Here is a 16,638-nt window from a genome sequence, read left to right on the forward strand (position 1 = left end):
TGAATTTGATGGATCAAGACAAGTCATACATAACAACAACTCCGTGTTTATCTCGTTAAAGCGACTGTTCAACTCTTGAAGTTGCAAATCTATCATTTCATAAAACGTTTTTCAGCACAATAATAGTGAAGATTTGTCTTTCCTTCATTATTTCGTCGTGAACTTCCATAAAAGACGAACAAATCTTTCATGTGTGGAGTGACTACCTCATATTTAACATAAAATAAAAAAACTTCATTCAATAACAAATCCCAACCATCATAGTTTACAATTGATGTTTGCTGATCTTACAAGAATCATGGCATTTACGATGTCTTGATCTTTTCTTTGCAAAGCTTGCGACAAATCATTCGTGACTCCCAAGATATTCTTCATTAAGTGTATTTGAATATAAATTCATACTTTCCAATCAATTCCAACAGATTGTTTGCTTGCGCCCTTTGCTTGTGATCTTTTCCCTCCTCTTCAACAAATAAAAGGACATTAATAACGGAAGGATACAAGCATATCAAACTCAACAATGTATTTTAATGTAAACCCAACATGTGCTCCCAGCTGTTTTTAATGTCTTATCTTGATTCATACCTCGTCCAGTGAAGATACCACCATTACAAATTCCTTTAATTACTTTTTCAAATTGTTTTTCACGAAGTATGTCTCTTCGCTTGCATGACGCTCCAACAATATTGTTCAAAACAATGAACATAATAAGCAAACTTATTCTCCATCATAATTAAACTTTTTAAGCCATTGGGTTCTCCTCTCATATTGCTAGCTCCATTGTATCCTTGCCCTCGTAAATTAGATATAGATAATCCATATTGGCACAACAAAGAATCAATAGCAGTCTTAAGTGATAAGGCAGTAGTGTTGCTTACATGTATAATGCCTAGAAAGCGTTCAACAATATTTCCCCTTTCATCTACAAATCGTAAAGCAACTGTCATTTGTTCTTTAACAGATACATCACGAGCTTCATCAACTAATATAGTAAATAATTCATCACCAAGATCTTCAAGAATAGAATTTGTGGTTAAATATGCAATGGATCTGATAATATCTTGTTGAATATCAGGCGATGACATTTTGAGATTTGAGGGAGCATTGTCCAGTGCAACTTTATTGATATCCTCATTATGATCAGCCAGAAATCTTAACAGTTCAAGAAAATTACCATGATTGAGTAAGTCTGTTGATTCACAAAATGATAATCATTGCCACATAAGAAATCTTATGCAATCAATTGATGTTGTCAACGAACACAATAATTGGCAGCTATTTGACTAGACTAATTGACCAAACAAGTTTCAATATGTTGTTTTTGATTCATTAAGTCATAAGCTGTCATCATACACTTGTTGTGAAAACCACTTTGATTTCCAACATGTTTATGAAATTTTTCTTTCTTTCTCCAATTTTTAAATTTCTCAGTAACAAAAGAATCACCATCTGTTTGACTACCACGATCCACTTTGAATAAATAGCAATAAAGACAGAAGGTCGCATCTTTTGCAATGTTGTATTCTAGCCAATTAGGATAAAGACTAAACCATATAGCTCGAAATCTTCGTTTCTCCTTTGGATAAGAACGCCAAGGAAATTCATATTTCTTAGGCTGAAACGGATCTTTTTGCAAATAGTAACGTCGAACAATCTCTCTTTCATTCACATTATACTCGAGGATGTTCTTTCTTAGCCTAGGATCACTAGGATACTCATTTGAGTCAGCATAAGAAGGAGGTGGTGGAGGAGGCGGAGAAGGAGTAGGTGGTGGAGGGGAGATGCCTTTTTTGAAGTAGGTTCATCTTGTATTTTCTTAAAATACCTCAACATTGTTATTTCACCTAATTTATCATCAACATAATATTTTAGAAACATGATCACCTAATTTAATGACTATTTTTTTCCAACAATTCAAAAACAAATAACAAACGAAATTGATAGAACTTACTTGAGAGTTAATGATCTCTTATTTTTCACACATATTGGTAGAGGTACTAAGTCAAATGTTTACATTATAAAGGCATACTTTTCTAGTTATATGACTATCCAATTTTAATTCTTATTCTAAAGATGATTCGTTCCATATTGGTCCATAAGTTATTTACATATCTGCAGAAAAGTTGCCAGAGTTTTCTTGGAGTGGTGTACCGCCATCTATGAGACATAATATATGGAGACTTCTTCTGGTATTTGTTTACCCTTTTCAAGTTTTATCATAACTTTGCGTAATTATTTGTAGTATAATTTGAAATAGAATTCTGATTTTATCGGGGGAATACATATTTTTTAGTCAACAGAATAGGCAGGTTAACTTTTTTGAACAGCTAAAAAGACTATTCTGTTCCTTCAACTATTTATCATGGCTCATACCTGTTATTTGAACATTGTTCTTCTGATAAAAGGTGACTAAGCTATTGTTAAATTAGCATTCCTTAAGGATCACTTCTTGTTAATTCCTGATCATTGGTATGCAACATATTGTACTAGCCATCTCCTGCTTATTTAGTTTTATTGTAAGATTTTGCCACCGTCAACTTTGTCCCCAATGAATTTCATTTTAACCTTATTCTTGGACCTTGCATAATCAACCCATTATAGCTTGATCCTTCTGAAGTAGAAAATCTCAGGTGTATAATGTTTATCAGACTAGAATGTAGAATTGCACTAATCAAGAACATCTGCCATCTATAAACTTTTGTGTCTCGTGTAAATGATGTTCAATGAACATGCTGAACATGTAGATGTAATTTATGATAAGTAAAGGAAATCTCAAGATAATGCCAAGATGTTTAGCACTATATGTGCTTCTAATCTCTAATAAATAATTAAAATGAATAAAATAAGAAAATTTAGACAACCAAAAATGTTATGCAAGAAATTAAGCTTTGCACACAATCCCATGTGACAATAGGAGACAAGAGAGGAATGCAAGCTCGAGAATAGTTTTTAGTGATGTGTCTTCTGATTTATCCGCAACCTATTGGCTATTACAACAATTTTGAGGAGGGTCTCATTATATAATCCCTCAGCATGAAATAGATTAATAGTATTGTAAGGTACTCACTTTTAGATTAGTAGTATTGCGAGGTAATCATTTTCAGGAGCTCAAATTTAAACCTTTGTAATGCCTTCTGGCCTTAGGGGCATCTCTATTATAATCCCACATGGAATAAGCGTCCAAGGGATTAAGATAAACTCAACCATATGGATTTGGAGCAATCCTTTAAGGGTTAGTCTTGTAAGAATTCATCTTTTATTTATTCCTTGCTCTTATTCTGCCTTGCCCCTTGCAAGCCATGCCCCTGTAGGTCAGTGAACTTTCCACCCCTCTTCTTTTTCCTCCTCTTCCTCTTCTTTCCTTCTTGCTCTTTGTTGCAGTGACGAACACCATTTGTTGGCACTATATGAAATGACATGAAATTATTTCGTTTTGGCTGGGGACTGAAATTTCAACTCAAAACAAGATTTTAAACCTTGGCTTGGTCCCTAAAGATTGAAAGAAATTACTCATTTTCATAGAACTCTGTGATGCCTACTTTGAGCCTTGAATATTGAAAGGGATTATCAACCTTATTGTAAGAAGCCTACTAAGAACTCTAGCTAGTCAAGTTACGCTAAACATGCTCAATCAAGAAGTATTTCAGAGAGTTTAAAAAACTCTTCGCCTGTGCAATAACCTTGACCGTCACCTATGAGGTATATCATTTTATCTTCCAAGTTTCTGTTGGTGCAATCGATCTAGATTTTGATCGGTACGATCATAGTTTTGATGTGTGTGTTAAAAAGTTTAAGTTAGGTTCACCCTTGTATTTGATATGTGTATTTGAGTTGTGCAGGTTTGTAGGATACACATGCGACTCAGGTTGATGGCTTTGGGTCCGGTGAAGGATGAAGCATCCGAGGGACCGTGGACAAGGCATCGAGGACAAGGGCCGAGGGAAGTGACTTCGAGGCATACGCGAAGGATGACATTGGGGACGAGCCGCGGACTTAAATGCATCCAAGGGACGAGAGCCAAAGGAAGTAGGCTTGAAGGCAAGAGGTTAAAGCTACAAAGGAAGCGTCAAATGAGTCGTAAGGGTGAGAGTACGAGTGCATGAGAAATTGTACTCGAAGTAAAATCCTAGTTTTAGGGTTTTACTGTAGCAGTACTGTAGCAGTCGACTGCATGTTTTAGCAGTCGACTGGTAAATGACCGTTGGCATACTGTTGGTGCTCCGAAGTAGTCGTTGGCTACCTCCAACGGTAACACCAATCGACTGATGGTTTTGCCAGTCGACTGGTGCCGAGATGAGTTGATATGATGATCAACTCTCTCCTCTTATTTATAAGAAGCTTTGGGGCTTGAAGGAGGTTACTCATGCTTGTTGAATAACTCCTTAGCAATTGTCCAAAGCTTCCAAACCATTCTCTTCCTCCTAATCTAAGTCTTCATCTTGTAAGAGGAAGAGAGCTTTGTGAGAGGTTGTACTCCACCGAGAAGGAGTAAGAGCTAGCCGGAGATTGCCAGGGATTGATCCACCGAAGGATCAAGGGTTCGTCCACCTCAAGGACACGCCGTGGAGTAGGAGCAAGCAATCTCCGAACCACGTAAAGGATTTGTGTTAGTGTTTGTGCTTTCTTGCTTGTTTTTATTGTTTTTGTTTAGTATATTCCGCTACGCACTAACACCTTGTAGAGAAGAAAGTAAATTGGGGGTGACCTAGCTATCCAACCCCCCTTCTAGCCGGCCACCGATCCCTTACAATTCCAACTACTTGGACCCCGTGCTTAGAGTGCATTTAGAGATAAGGACACACTACCGAGAGTATCTACCAAGTGCAGCCCCATTGACATGTATATATATGCCCAAGACATGGGAACCTCAAATACCTCAGTTGTGATAGCCAACCAATAATTGAAGCTCACCACTAACTATTTAATGTTTAACCAACACGGAGATGGCCGAATGATGCACAAGGGGCCTCACCTTCGACTATGACAAATTGTTTTCACTTGGCTATGAGTGCAAGCAATTTTTTATGCTGGATTAAGTGGATAAAGATAAGGAGACAAAAGAATCTCCTAAATACTTGCTAATGGTCATCTAGGGACTAGGAATTCCGAGTCTCAAATATTTTAAGTTTTTGCCACTATCCACACACGTTTTAAAGCCTACATCGACTTAGGAAATATACAACTTCTTCAGTGAACAATTCGTCATCAACTAAAGCTAAGCTAACAGGAGATAAGGAGCTCAAATTCTCAGTTTTAATCGCTAATGAGAAATGACTACAAAGGATCACAAACTGCCCAAGTGTCCACACTACTATTAGATACTTCGATTTCCTTATTTTTCTTCATATAAAATTTGAAATTGTATTAGGAACTAGATGGCGAGCATATTGGGTCTCATCCTCTTCGATTTCAACACCATGACTGCTGCTAAAATTAATATCACAAGGAAGTCAAGATAAACTGAGGGACCCCGACAATGGCTAAAATCACTTTATGGAAGAGAAACAAAAATATATGCAACAAATGAAGACGTCTAATTACCTACTTCGAGAACCAAAGGGATCAATGTCAACCAAAGACATATCAAAGGAAGAAGGTAAGAAATCAAAATGGGAAGACAAACCTTGTGCTTAGGACAAGCAGAATCTCACAGGGAAGGAAATGTTATGATCCCATATATAAGTCTCCAAGGGATCAAGATAGATACAACAAGATAGACGTGGAATGATCTTCTAAGGGACCAATCCTAGGAGAATAAATCAAATAATGAATCACTGAATGATGAATTAGCCAATAAGTAGATTGAACCATTAGAGAAACTCCAGTTGAGAGTTTCTAAAAAGAGAGCAATTGCACCTTATAATCCGTATCAAATAGTAACAAGATTCTCTTCCCTCTTTTGCTTAATCTACCTCCCATGCCTTCTATCTTTTTCTCTGCGACTTTGATTCACTCCGACATTGCTCCACTGTTGCACCATTGTTTGTTGCTGAATCTTCCCTTCTTTCTCAGTACAGTTACTTTTCCTTGCAGTAGGTGTCTCCTGGAGGGAAAAAGAGAGCTCTCATAATCAACTTTAAACTAGACCTAAAGACATCTTGCCTTGGGACTCAATTCCTCACATATGCCCATAACTGTCTCCTCTTGAGATTACACTGTTAATCAATAGAGAAATCAACTCATCACTGTGCTGTGTTCTTTACCTTGATTTATAATGGATTATGCCAGGATTCACTTGGTTCCTTAATGGATACCGTGCACTTATAGGCAATTAGCATTCCTTAGCTTTCTCACATCATCATCCTGAAAATCCCTGGTTTTGCTATATGAGTCTTTTTCTATTGCATTTATCTATGAGATATCTATAATCATTCTCTGAAATATGTGAAATTTACACATCAGCTGAAAACAGGGATATGCACCGCCTAATTCTGATAGAAGGGATGGGATTTTGGCTAGAAAGGGACTTGAGTATGTTGAATGTGTCGCTCAATATTATGACATTCCTGACACTGAGAGGTCAGATGATGAGATCAACATGCTTCGCTAGGTTTTACATTCATTTTTTTTTTTTTCATATTTTTGGACATGGTTATCATGCTGTTTGCATTTGTAGTCTCAATCTTCATATTCTTTATTAACAGATCTATGTTGACTGCCCGAGAACGGTACCCAATTTTAGTTTCTTCCACCATGCTCAAATTCAGAAATCCTTGGAACGCATTCTTTATACATGGTTAGATTTAATGGTTGATTCTTTGTCAGAGTGGGACTTAAATTCCACATTCTTTCCTTTTATGTGATCATACCATTTATGATTCCCTGTGAATGTGCACATTTCTCCCGTGTTAAGTTGTAATAATTGTTTATGATCAACAATTTTTATTTGCTTCATGGTACACATTAACCTACCACTTTAGATGAACCTTGTTGACCAGTACTATCATACTTCATGGTAATATCTCTTGAATATGCTGCTAGGTTCATCTAATATCAGGATTAATTCTGACTCTTTATTGAAAAAATCTTTATTCACCAAGAAAATCATACTCGATGGTATGTCTTGAACATGTTTAGTTCATCTAATACTATGTGAATTTTATTGCTGTCACTTAAATTCTCTATATATACTTTAACCTTCCATGAAGCTAGTAGCTAGACTAGGATATGTATCAATTTGTCATATCACTTTCAACAACTTGATGCTCCTTTTGATATTCCACCAAAAAATCTAAGGTGACTACACTCTCCAATGGATCATATGTTTGTGGGGAATTATGAGGCCATTATAATAACAACTAATGAAACTCAGTGCTCATCACAAGCAGGGGTTGTGTGCCTCTGTGAGTGTTCTTCCATGCTTGCATGAATCACTTGGTTGTCACATAAGTTATTTGGATAACTAAAAATTTTATCAATTCATCAATGTTTAAAATAATAGGAGGGAAGTCTTTGTATATAGGTCGTACAATAACTCTTCTCCTAAGATACATGTCAAACTTTCAACAATGCTTTATTCAGACAGCCGGACTCTAAGACCAGATACCAACCTCTTAACTTATGGCTTGTCTACTTGAGAGGAAGGGAGCCAAAGTAAAGTTATGTTGAAAAGACTGATATAACCCTCCATCTCATAATAACAAAATCAAATGGCTAATTTTTCAATTTTCCTCATTTTCCCTCATTTCCTCTCTTATCAAGTAGACAAACAAGGGAAACTTCTCTCCTCTTCATTCCTTTCTGACGTAGCACAAACTATTGAATCCATTGATTTGTGCCCAAATACCGAAAGTAATCTTTTACAACCTATTAATTCGAAGAGGAATTCTAGGAAATAGGAAAAACTCGACGTTCCAAGTAGGAAACGACAGCTCAAAATAGTAATAATCAAAACAACTAAACAGGATGCTTATATAAACCCAAAAGCCTAATTGCAAGGCGAAAATCCCAAAAATATCCTAAAACCCAAAAATACAAAAATGACTAAAAATAGTAAAAAAGATGTTTGGAGCCTCCGAAAAGGCCCAAAACGATGTTTTTTGGATCCGAAAGTTGGCCAGTTATGGGTTCCACCCGATAACAAATCTAAGGTGGCGTTTGCTTTAGAGGTTTGGGAATGAAGGAATGGATTCATTCCCAAACCTTGTGTTTGGTTGATGGGAATTGAATCAAGATTTTTGAATGAAACCCAAAAACTTGGGTATGGATGAAACCCACCCCCTCCCTTGGGTTTTGATGGAATGAGAATGAGAATTAAGTTTTGGACGAAAATACCCTTAGTATATTTGTTCAATTTTTCTTTCATTTCACTCTCTCCTTATTCTCTCTCATCATACTTTCTCTCTCATTCTATCATCATATTTTCTCTCTCAATATGCTTTCTTTCTCCTCATTCTTTCTCATCACACATTCTCTACCATTTTCTCTCTCATCACCCACACTCTCTCATCATTTTCTTTCTCTTCATTCTCTCCTCATTTTTTTCATTATACTTTCTCTCTCATCGTACTTTCTCTCTCCTCATTTTCTCTCATCACAAATTCTCTACTATTTTCTCTCTGTATTCTCTCTCATCACACACACTCTCTTATCATTTTCTCTCTCTTCATTCTCTCCTCATTTTTTTCATCATACTTTCTCTCTCCTCAATCTCTCTTACCATACTCTCTCTACATTTTCTCTCATCATACTTTCTCTCTCTTCATTATCTTTCATCACACCATAGTTAGCAAAAGCGCTCGCTTCGTTCGCTTAAGCACAAAGCGAAGCGAGGCGCAGCCCTTGCGCTTCCGAGAACGTGGAAGCGCAGCAGGTTGAAGAAGCGCGTGCGTCGCTGCGCTTCGCGCAGAAACGAGCGAAGCGCAGCTCTTCTGCGCGACCCTAAGATTTCTTTTTTGTTTTACATTTTATTTAAAGCCCTAATTAATCTCTTTAAACCTGTCTCTTCGTCTCCCACGGCTGTTTGTTGCGTTCGCTGCTGCTGCAACTAGACGGATTTGCCGTGGCTGCTTCGCTGCTGCTTCTTCACGCGTTGCCTGCAGGTAAGTTTTCAATTTCTGTTACTTAAATTCAGTTTGAAGCATCCTGGCCATTCTGCGATCGCCTCCGGCGGCGTCGCGGGATGCCTTCGGCGGCGTCGGAGGCGTCGCGGGAGGCCTCCGACGCCTCCAGCTGCGTCGCGGGAGGGCCCCGACGCCTCCAGCGGCGTCGCGAGAGGGACCCGACGCCTCCAGCGGCGTCGCGGGAGTTCTCCGACGCCGGAGGCTTCTTGCGACGCCGTCGAAGGCATCCCGCGACGCCTCTGGTGACGTCGGTGGCCTCCGGCGACGGCTCTGGCGGCGTCGCGGGCATTGCGATGGCATCGCGGTCGGACTCGCGTGAAACAGTGGAGGAGAAAAAGTTTGATTTTATTAAATCAAATTTAAATATATAAACGAAATAAAAAAATTGATAAAGTTTATTAATTCATATAAATTTAATTTAAAGATATAAAAAATAAATTAAAAATTTAAAAAATTTAATAAATTGCATTAATTTATATAAATCAGATTTAAATATATAAAAATTATTTAAAATAAACAAAAATCTAATAAATATTATTAATTCTAATTTCTAAATCAGATTTAATTATTTAAATTTTAATTAAATGTATCAAAAATATTTTAAAAATCTAATAATCTTATTAATTTTAAACTAGATTTAATTATTTAAAATTTAACCTTAATATTTAAAAAAAAATCTAATAAACTTTATTAATTATAAATCAGATTTAATTATTTAAACATATAAAAAAATATATTTAAAATAAAAAATCTAATAAATTCAATTAATACATATAAATCAGATTTAAATATATAAAATATATATATAAAATAAAAATCTAATAAATATTATTAGCACATATACATCAGATTTAATCATTTAAAATTTAAATATATAAAAAATATATGTAAAATAAAAAATCTAATAAATTTTATTAAGACATATAAATCAGATTTAAATATATATATATTTAAAATTTAAAATTGTAATTAATTCGTATAAATCAGATTTATATTTTGATATTTTTTACTGTTTTATATTGTTTTACTTATTGATTGTTTATTACTAATTGCAGTGCTCTTGGCTCTTGATTCTTGAGTTAACCATGTCAAATATAACAATTTCATCCACTCGAAAAGATATTGCTTGGAATTATGCAACATGTTTAGATTCTAAAAATCCAAATGTTGTCAGTTGTATTTTTTGTGGTAAAATAACAAACGGTGGAATTTATCGACACAAGTTACATTTAGTCGGGGGCAATAGAAATGTGAAAGCTTGCCCGAAATGTCCTGAGCATGTTAAAGAAGAAATTAGAGAGTTTATGCAAAAAAAGAATAATTTGAAGAATCAAATGGATGAAATTCCTCATTCTGATAATGTTGATAATTTGGAAGATTTGGAAGAAGATGAAGAAGATGATCATCAAACTAAAGTGAAAGGGAAACGACCAATATCAGATTCAAGCAACCATCCTACGACCCAAGGTAAAAAGTGTAAACAAACCGGGCCTATTAATCTTTATTTTATGAAAGATGTCGATGAATTGTCAAACAAAGACGTGCAAAAAGCAAAGGACAATTTGATGAAAATAAAAAGAAGTTAAGAGATATTGCAGTTGAGAAATTTGCAAGATGGATGTATGATGCTGGGATTCCCTTCAATGCTGTTAAATATGATTCTTTTGAGCCTTTTATTGAAGCTATTGGACAATTTGGATCTGGGATGAAATCTCCATCATATCATGAAGTGAGGATTAAGTATTTGAAGAAGGAGTTGGCAAATACGAACTCACTTCTCAAATCCCATGAAGAAGATCATGCTAAGTTTGGGTGCACAATCATGGCAGATGGATGGACAGATAAAAAGGGTAGGACTCTTATAAATTTTTTGGTGAATGGTCCCAAAGGAAGTGTATTTGTCGAATTAGTTGATGCTTCAGGCTATTCTCACACAGCGGACAAAATGTTTGAGTTGCTTTCTAAATTTGTGTATCGCATTGGAGAAAAAAATGTGGTTCAAATTGTAACAGATAATGCAAGCTGCAATGTCAGTGCAGGTAATATTTTAAATTTTTGTTAAATATTAGTCTGTTATTTCCAAGTTCCAATTAATAATTGAATTATATTTTTAATTTTTTTGATTAAATATTTTTTTTTAGGTCGTCTTTTGGAAAACCGATTTCCACACTTATACTGGACTCCCTGTGCAGCTCATTGTTTAGATTTGTTGCTTGAGGATATATTCAAAATTCCTCATCTTAGAAAATTACATGAACGAGCATTGATGGTGAATGGTTATATTTACAACAGACCACAAGTATTGAGCATGATGAGAGAGTTTACTGGACAGAGAGACATGGTAAGAACCGCAAAGACACGTTTCGTAACCGCTTTTTTGACTTTAAAGCGGTTTCATGTACAACAAGCAAATCTGAGAAAAATGTTTACATATGAAAAGTGGGCAAATAGTCGATTTTTTAAAGAGGTTGCTGGAAAACGTGTAGCAGAAGTGATATTGATGCTTTCTTTTTGAAAAAATATGATTTTTGCATTAAAAGTTGGTTGTTTGTAAAAGTATTATGGATGGTAGACGGTTAAAAAAAGTCTCCTTTGAGTTATATTTGTGAGTCAATAGACAGAGCTAAAGAAGGTATTGCTGCGTCATTTAAAAATAAGGAAGAAAAATGTCGTAGCATTGACAAAAGATGGAATGTTTAACTCCATTGACCTTTGCATGGAGCCGGATATTTTTTGAATCTAGAGTGTTTTTATTCAAACCTTGATATAGAAAATGATATAGAAGTGATGGAGGGTTTGTACAAGTGCATATCTAGATTGGTGAGAGGTAAGGATTTACAGGATAAGATCACAAATCAATTAAAAAAATATAAGAAAACATAAGGACTTTTTGGTTTGCCAATGACTATTAGACAAAGAACTTCAAAATCACCAAGTAAATTCATAAATAATATATTATGCATTATAAATATTGGATGGTAATAAAGTTAATCTTATAATTTATATGTTTTGTTTTTCAGCTGATTGGTGGTCTTCTTATGGTGCATCAACGCCTGAATTAAAAACATTTGCAATGAAGATTTTAAACCTCACGTGCTCTTCTTCAGGATGTGAACGTAATTGGAGTGTTTTTGAACATGTAAGTTGAATTTTTTTTAATACATATTAAAATTTATATTATGAACTTAACCTTTTACTTTTTAATTTTTTTGTAGATACATTCTACGAAAAGAAATAGGTTGTCTCAACAACGATTGAATGATTTGGTATATATCAAGTACAATAGAGCTTTGAGGAGAAGATATGACATGCGAGATAAGATTGATCCTATTACTTTGTCAGAGATAGATGATAGTAATGAATGGTTGTTGGGAAAATTGGATGACAGTGATAAAGATGATGATAATGATTTTGTCTTTGAAGGTGAAGATTTGCGTTGGAGTGATGTAACACAAGCATCTGGGGTTGGTGAAAGTGCATATGACTTTCGATCTCGAAATGCGTCTTCTTCAAAAGGGACATCATCATCTGCATTAGCAAAAAGAAAGCAGTCTTCAGCTCAAACTAGTCTTGTAAATGAAGAAGAAACTAATCTTGATAATGAAACTGAAGAAGAAGATACTGATGGATACAAATCAAGCGATGGAGCTGATGACATAGATTTGGACAATGAAGATGAAGAAGATGATTATTTTGATATTTGATATTTCATGTATCATATTTTCAAAGACTTTTAATTTTCAGTAATCTGCAACTTCATCAAAGAATATTTTGTTTATGGTTATTTCGATTTTCAAAGACATTTTGAAAGTTTTTTTAATAGATATAATAGTCCTTTTGTTTATTATGTTCTTTTTCGTAAAGCTCGCGCTTCGCCTTGTGCTTTGCGCTTTAAGCCCCAAGACCCTTGAGCGCTTTTTTGCGCTTTTGACAACTATGCATCACACTCCCTCTCCTTATTTTCTCTCATCACACTTTCCCTCTCTTTATTTTTTCCCATCACACTTTCTCTCTCATCATACTTTCTCTCCTCAATCTCTCATTTTCTCTCATCATACTTTCTCTCTTTTCATTTCTTTCTCATCATTCTTTCTCTCTTAGCACACTTTCTCTTTCATCATACTTTTTCTCTTTTCAATCTCTCCTATCACGTTCTCTCATCACACGTTCTCTCTCTTCATTTTTTCTTATCACACTTTCTCTCTCATCATATGTTTCTCTCACATTCAACTTTCTCTTCCATCTAATTTTTTCTCTTATAAATATTATTTTTTAAGAATGATACCCAAGCTCATACACATTCCCATTCCACAATACTATGATACTCATTCCCATTTCGATTCCTAGGAGAGAACCAAACGCTACCTAAGTCTCTAAACGAGCTTCGATTCAAGCCAAATATCGCCTTGTTACCGAGTCAAAAGTTATGGCCTTCGCTTCCCTTCCTCCCTTCCCCACCACTGTTCTTTCCTTTCTCTGCTTCTTCGGCTCAAGCAGACATGTTGTTAGACTAGATTTGCTTGAAATAGTTCAACTACAAATAGTAAATATTATTATGTTTAATTTTTAGGTCATGTACCAGATTATTTTACCGGACCGTTTTATTTTTCTGAAACAAGTAAAAAGTCTTTAAACTACTTTTAATATTATCTGCATGATTGTCATTCCAAATTCTAAAATTTGTCACTCAAAAAGTTGTGATGTTATTTTTTCTCTTGGAAATTGTATCCAAATGGTGAAAGTGAGTGGCTTTATGGGCTTTTTTAACATTCCTTGTATTTCTTATATATTATTTTGTCAGAAGTGCACTAAAATTTAGTTTATTTGATTTATTTCTTTCCAGGGCTATTCGTCACCCAACAAGTGGATATGTTCAAGGAATAAATGATCTTCTCACACCATTTTTGATAGTGTTCTTATCTGAATATCTAAATGGCAGCATGGAGAGAGTTGGTCAATTTCAGATCTCTCTCCTCAGATAATATCTAACACTGAAGCTGATTGTTACTGGTGCCTCTCAAAATTGCTTGATGGCATGCAGGATCATTACACGTTTGCTCAACCAGGAATTCAGCACCTTGTTTTCAGATTGTGTGAACTGGTTTGTCGGATTGATGGTAATTCTAATCTTTTGTGATATTTCTTTTTTTTTATTATTATTCCACTAGATTAGTTTTATATCTTATGCTGATCTGTTTTCTGCATGAAGCTTTCTTCCTTTGTTCTTTGTATTAAGTCCTAATCACAGGTTGCTACACTGGAGCAATTGCTCTTTTCCCTCATACCAACTTTATATAATCTAATTCTAATCATACTCCTGCACCTATCAGGCAAATATGCACATGTTTCTTGTTTAATTGGAATCTAGTTTGATCTTTTAATGCTTCTTGTTTCAACTTCTCACATCTCTTGATAGGTGGTAATGTTGACCTGCAAATATGTTTAAATCAGTATGTAGATTTTTCTTCTATCATTCTATTACAGCACTAAAAGTTATAGTTGATTTATCAATTGTTATGGCCAACTAAATGAGTGGTTTTTTGGCCAGCAGTGTCATGCTTTTTTAGGCACTCCATTGACAAATTTGTTGTTTCCTTGCCACTCAACTATCTGATTCTTGAATCATGAATTTCTCTTATTAACATTTTGTGGTTGTAGGATTTGCCAATGAGCTTGCATGGTATGTAGAATCAGAACATATATATTGGACATATCATGTAATTATCATTATGTATGATACCAAAGACATTCACAAATAGTATTTTAGAATTTTGATGTCTCAGCTTAGTTGTCATAGCGCATCAAACCATTGTCTTTAGGGACTACTTAAATTTCAGTAATTTCTTTTGACAAATAATCTTGCAAATAGAAATAGTATTGTTAAATTGATCAGTGGCTATATGCTTTTTGGAGTGTGCTTCAGTTAATCTCAGAGAAGTTTTTTTACTTCCACTGTAGTTAGTTTTGTCATCATTTTTGGATTCAGAATTTTCCATCCTGATGGTTGACCTTCCTTTTTTGGTTCTAGAGCCTGTATCAAGACACATGGAAGAGCAAGGGCTTGAGTTCCTTCAATTTGCTTTTCGATGGTTCAATTGTCTCCTAATTCGTGAGGTTCGCTTTGTATTAAAGTTGTGTCCTTGATGAATATGATCATTTGAGTTGCAAATTAAGATTCATAACTTTCTAGATCCCTTTCCACCTTGTTACTCTTTTGCGGGATACTTATCTTGCTGAAGCAGATTCATTGCCAGATTTTCTGTGTATATGTGTATCTGCGAGTTTGCTACTCACAGTAAGTTTAAGTTCGTCAGTCACTATGCTGGATTCAGCTGAATGTTAACTAAATCTGTTTATTTTATTTTCATAATAATCATCCGAGAACCATCGTTCAAGTGGCAATAATTCTCTCCTTGACCATCCATTACTCTCGTTGTTTTAATACTCATCATCACTAGTAGAACAAAGCAGAAACATACACTAAAGCTAGACTCCACTAAGAATAATTCTGAGATAAAATGTTTTCACTTTCAGATATTAAAGTTTGTTTATCAAAAAATAGCAACTTCCATTTAGATTATAACCTGATAAGTTGATATGGCTGTCCTCCTGCTCGTCAGATTGTCAACTGTCATGAAAGAGAATTCCTTGATTGTGTTGGAAACAATTTGACAATGGCATACATGAACTCTGTTATCCTCTTTATTATTGTTGTACTTTGGATGTAATTTTTCTACTACATCTGTAACCTTCACGGTAACTAAAGGAGGAAACAGGAAATGACCAGATCCTGCATCTTCAACTAAGAAATGTCTCATGCTCCATCAAACATCATGCTAATTTTGTTTTTCTAATATGATTGCCTCTGATACCGCTTTCAATTTGATGTACCAACTTCTGAACTGTTGCTGGATAGCATATAACAGCTAATTCTAAAAGCATGATTTGAATGTTGTAGTGGTCGGATAAGCTTCAAAAGTTTGACTTCCAAGAAATGGTGATGTTCCTTCAACACCTTCCCACGGAGGACTGGAATCACCACGAGCTCGAGATGGTGCTCTCTTGGGCATTCATGTGGCACACCATTTCAGCAGCTCCCCGAGTCATTTAGCCAGCTAGAGTGAATTCTTTCCACTTTCAGGAATAGTCAATGAGGATAATTGAGATTATCATATTTTTTTTTCCCTCACCTCACTTTAAATCTCCCTCCATTTGTTTTATTACAGAATTGTTTTTTTTCCTAATTCTTTCTTTTCCTCTATCTTCCTTTGCTTCATGTTTCAATTGCTATTGAGTTTTAATCTGCGTTGCTGCTTGCATTTTTAATGTTCTAAACCTGTAAATTTTCTAATCACAATTACATGTATGTAAAATTTGACAAATCCATAAGTTAGAAGATTAAGTAGCATCCTGTCTTTTCCTGTTTATTATTGCATTATCCTTTGTACATAATGAAGTTAATAAGTTTCGATTTACTTTTTTTCCTTTTCGAACATCATAAAATATCAATAACAAGGCTTTTTAGCTCCCATTGTGCGAATAATTAAAAAGATTAAAGTTCCAATTCTACTATGGA

General features: G+C 35.1%; 1 protein-coding gene and 1 pseudogene across 1 annotated transcript; one reads left to right on the forward strand and one right to left on the reverse strand.

Annotated features, from left to right (window-relative positions):
- Positions 1-644: 644 nt before the first annotated feature.
- LOC122011146 lies at positions 645-2,157 on the reverse strand. The gene is made up of 3 exons (XM_042567571.1): positions 2,109-2,157; positions 1,354-1,785; positions 645-1,189 (listed from the first exon to the last, which is right to left on the reverse strand). The coding sequence occupies exons 1-3, from the start codon at positions 2,155-2,157 to the stop codon at positions 645-647; spliced, it is 1,026 nt and encodes a 341-aa protein (XP_042423505.1).
- A 556-nt stretch (positions 2,158-2,713) lies between these two features.
- Positions 2,714-16,014, forward strand: LOC122011147 (annotated as a pseudogene).
- The last annotated feature ends 624 nt before the right edge of the window (positions 16,015-16,638 follow it).

The sequence above is a fragment of the Zingiber officinale genome, chromosome 8A, assembly GCF_018446385.1.
Source record: "Zingiber officinale cultivar Zhangliang chromosome 8A, Zo_v1.1, whole genome shotgun sequence".
Classification (NCBI taxonomy): domain Eukaryota; kingdom Viridiplantae; phylum Streptophyta; class Magnoliopsida; order Zingiberales; family Zingiberaceae; genus Zingiber; species Zingiber officinale.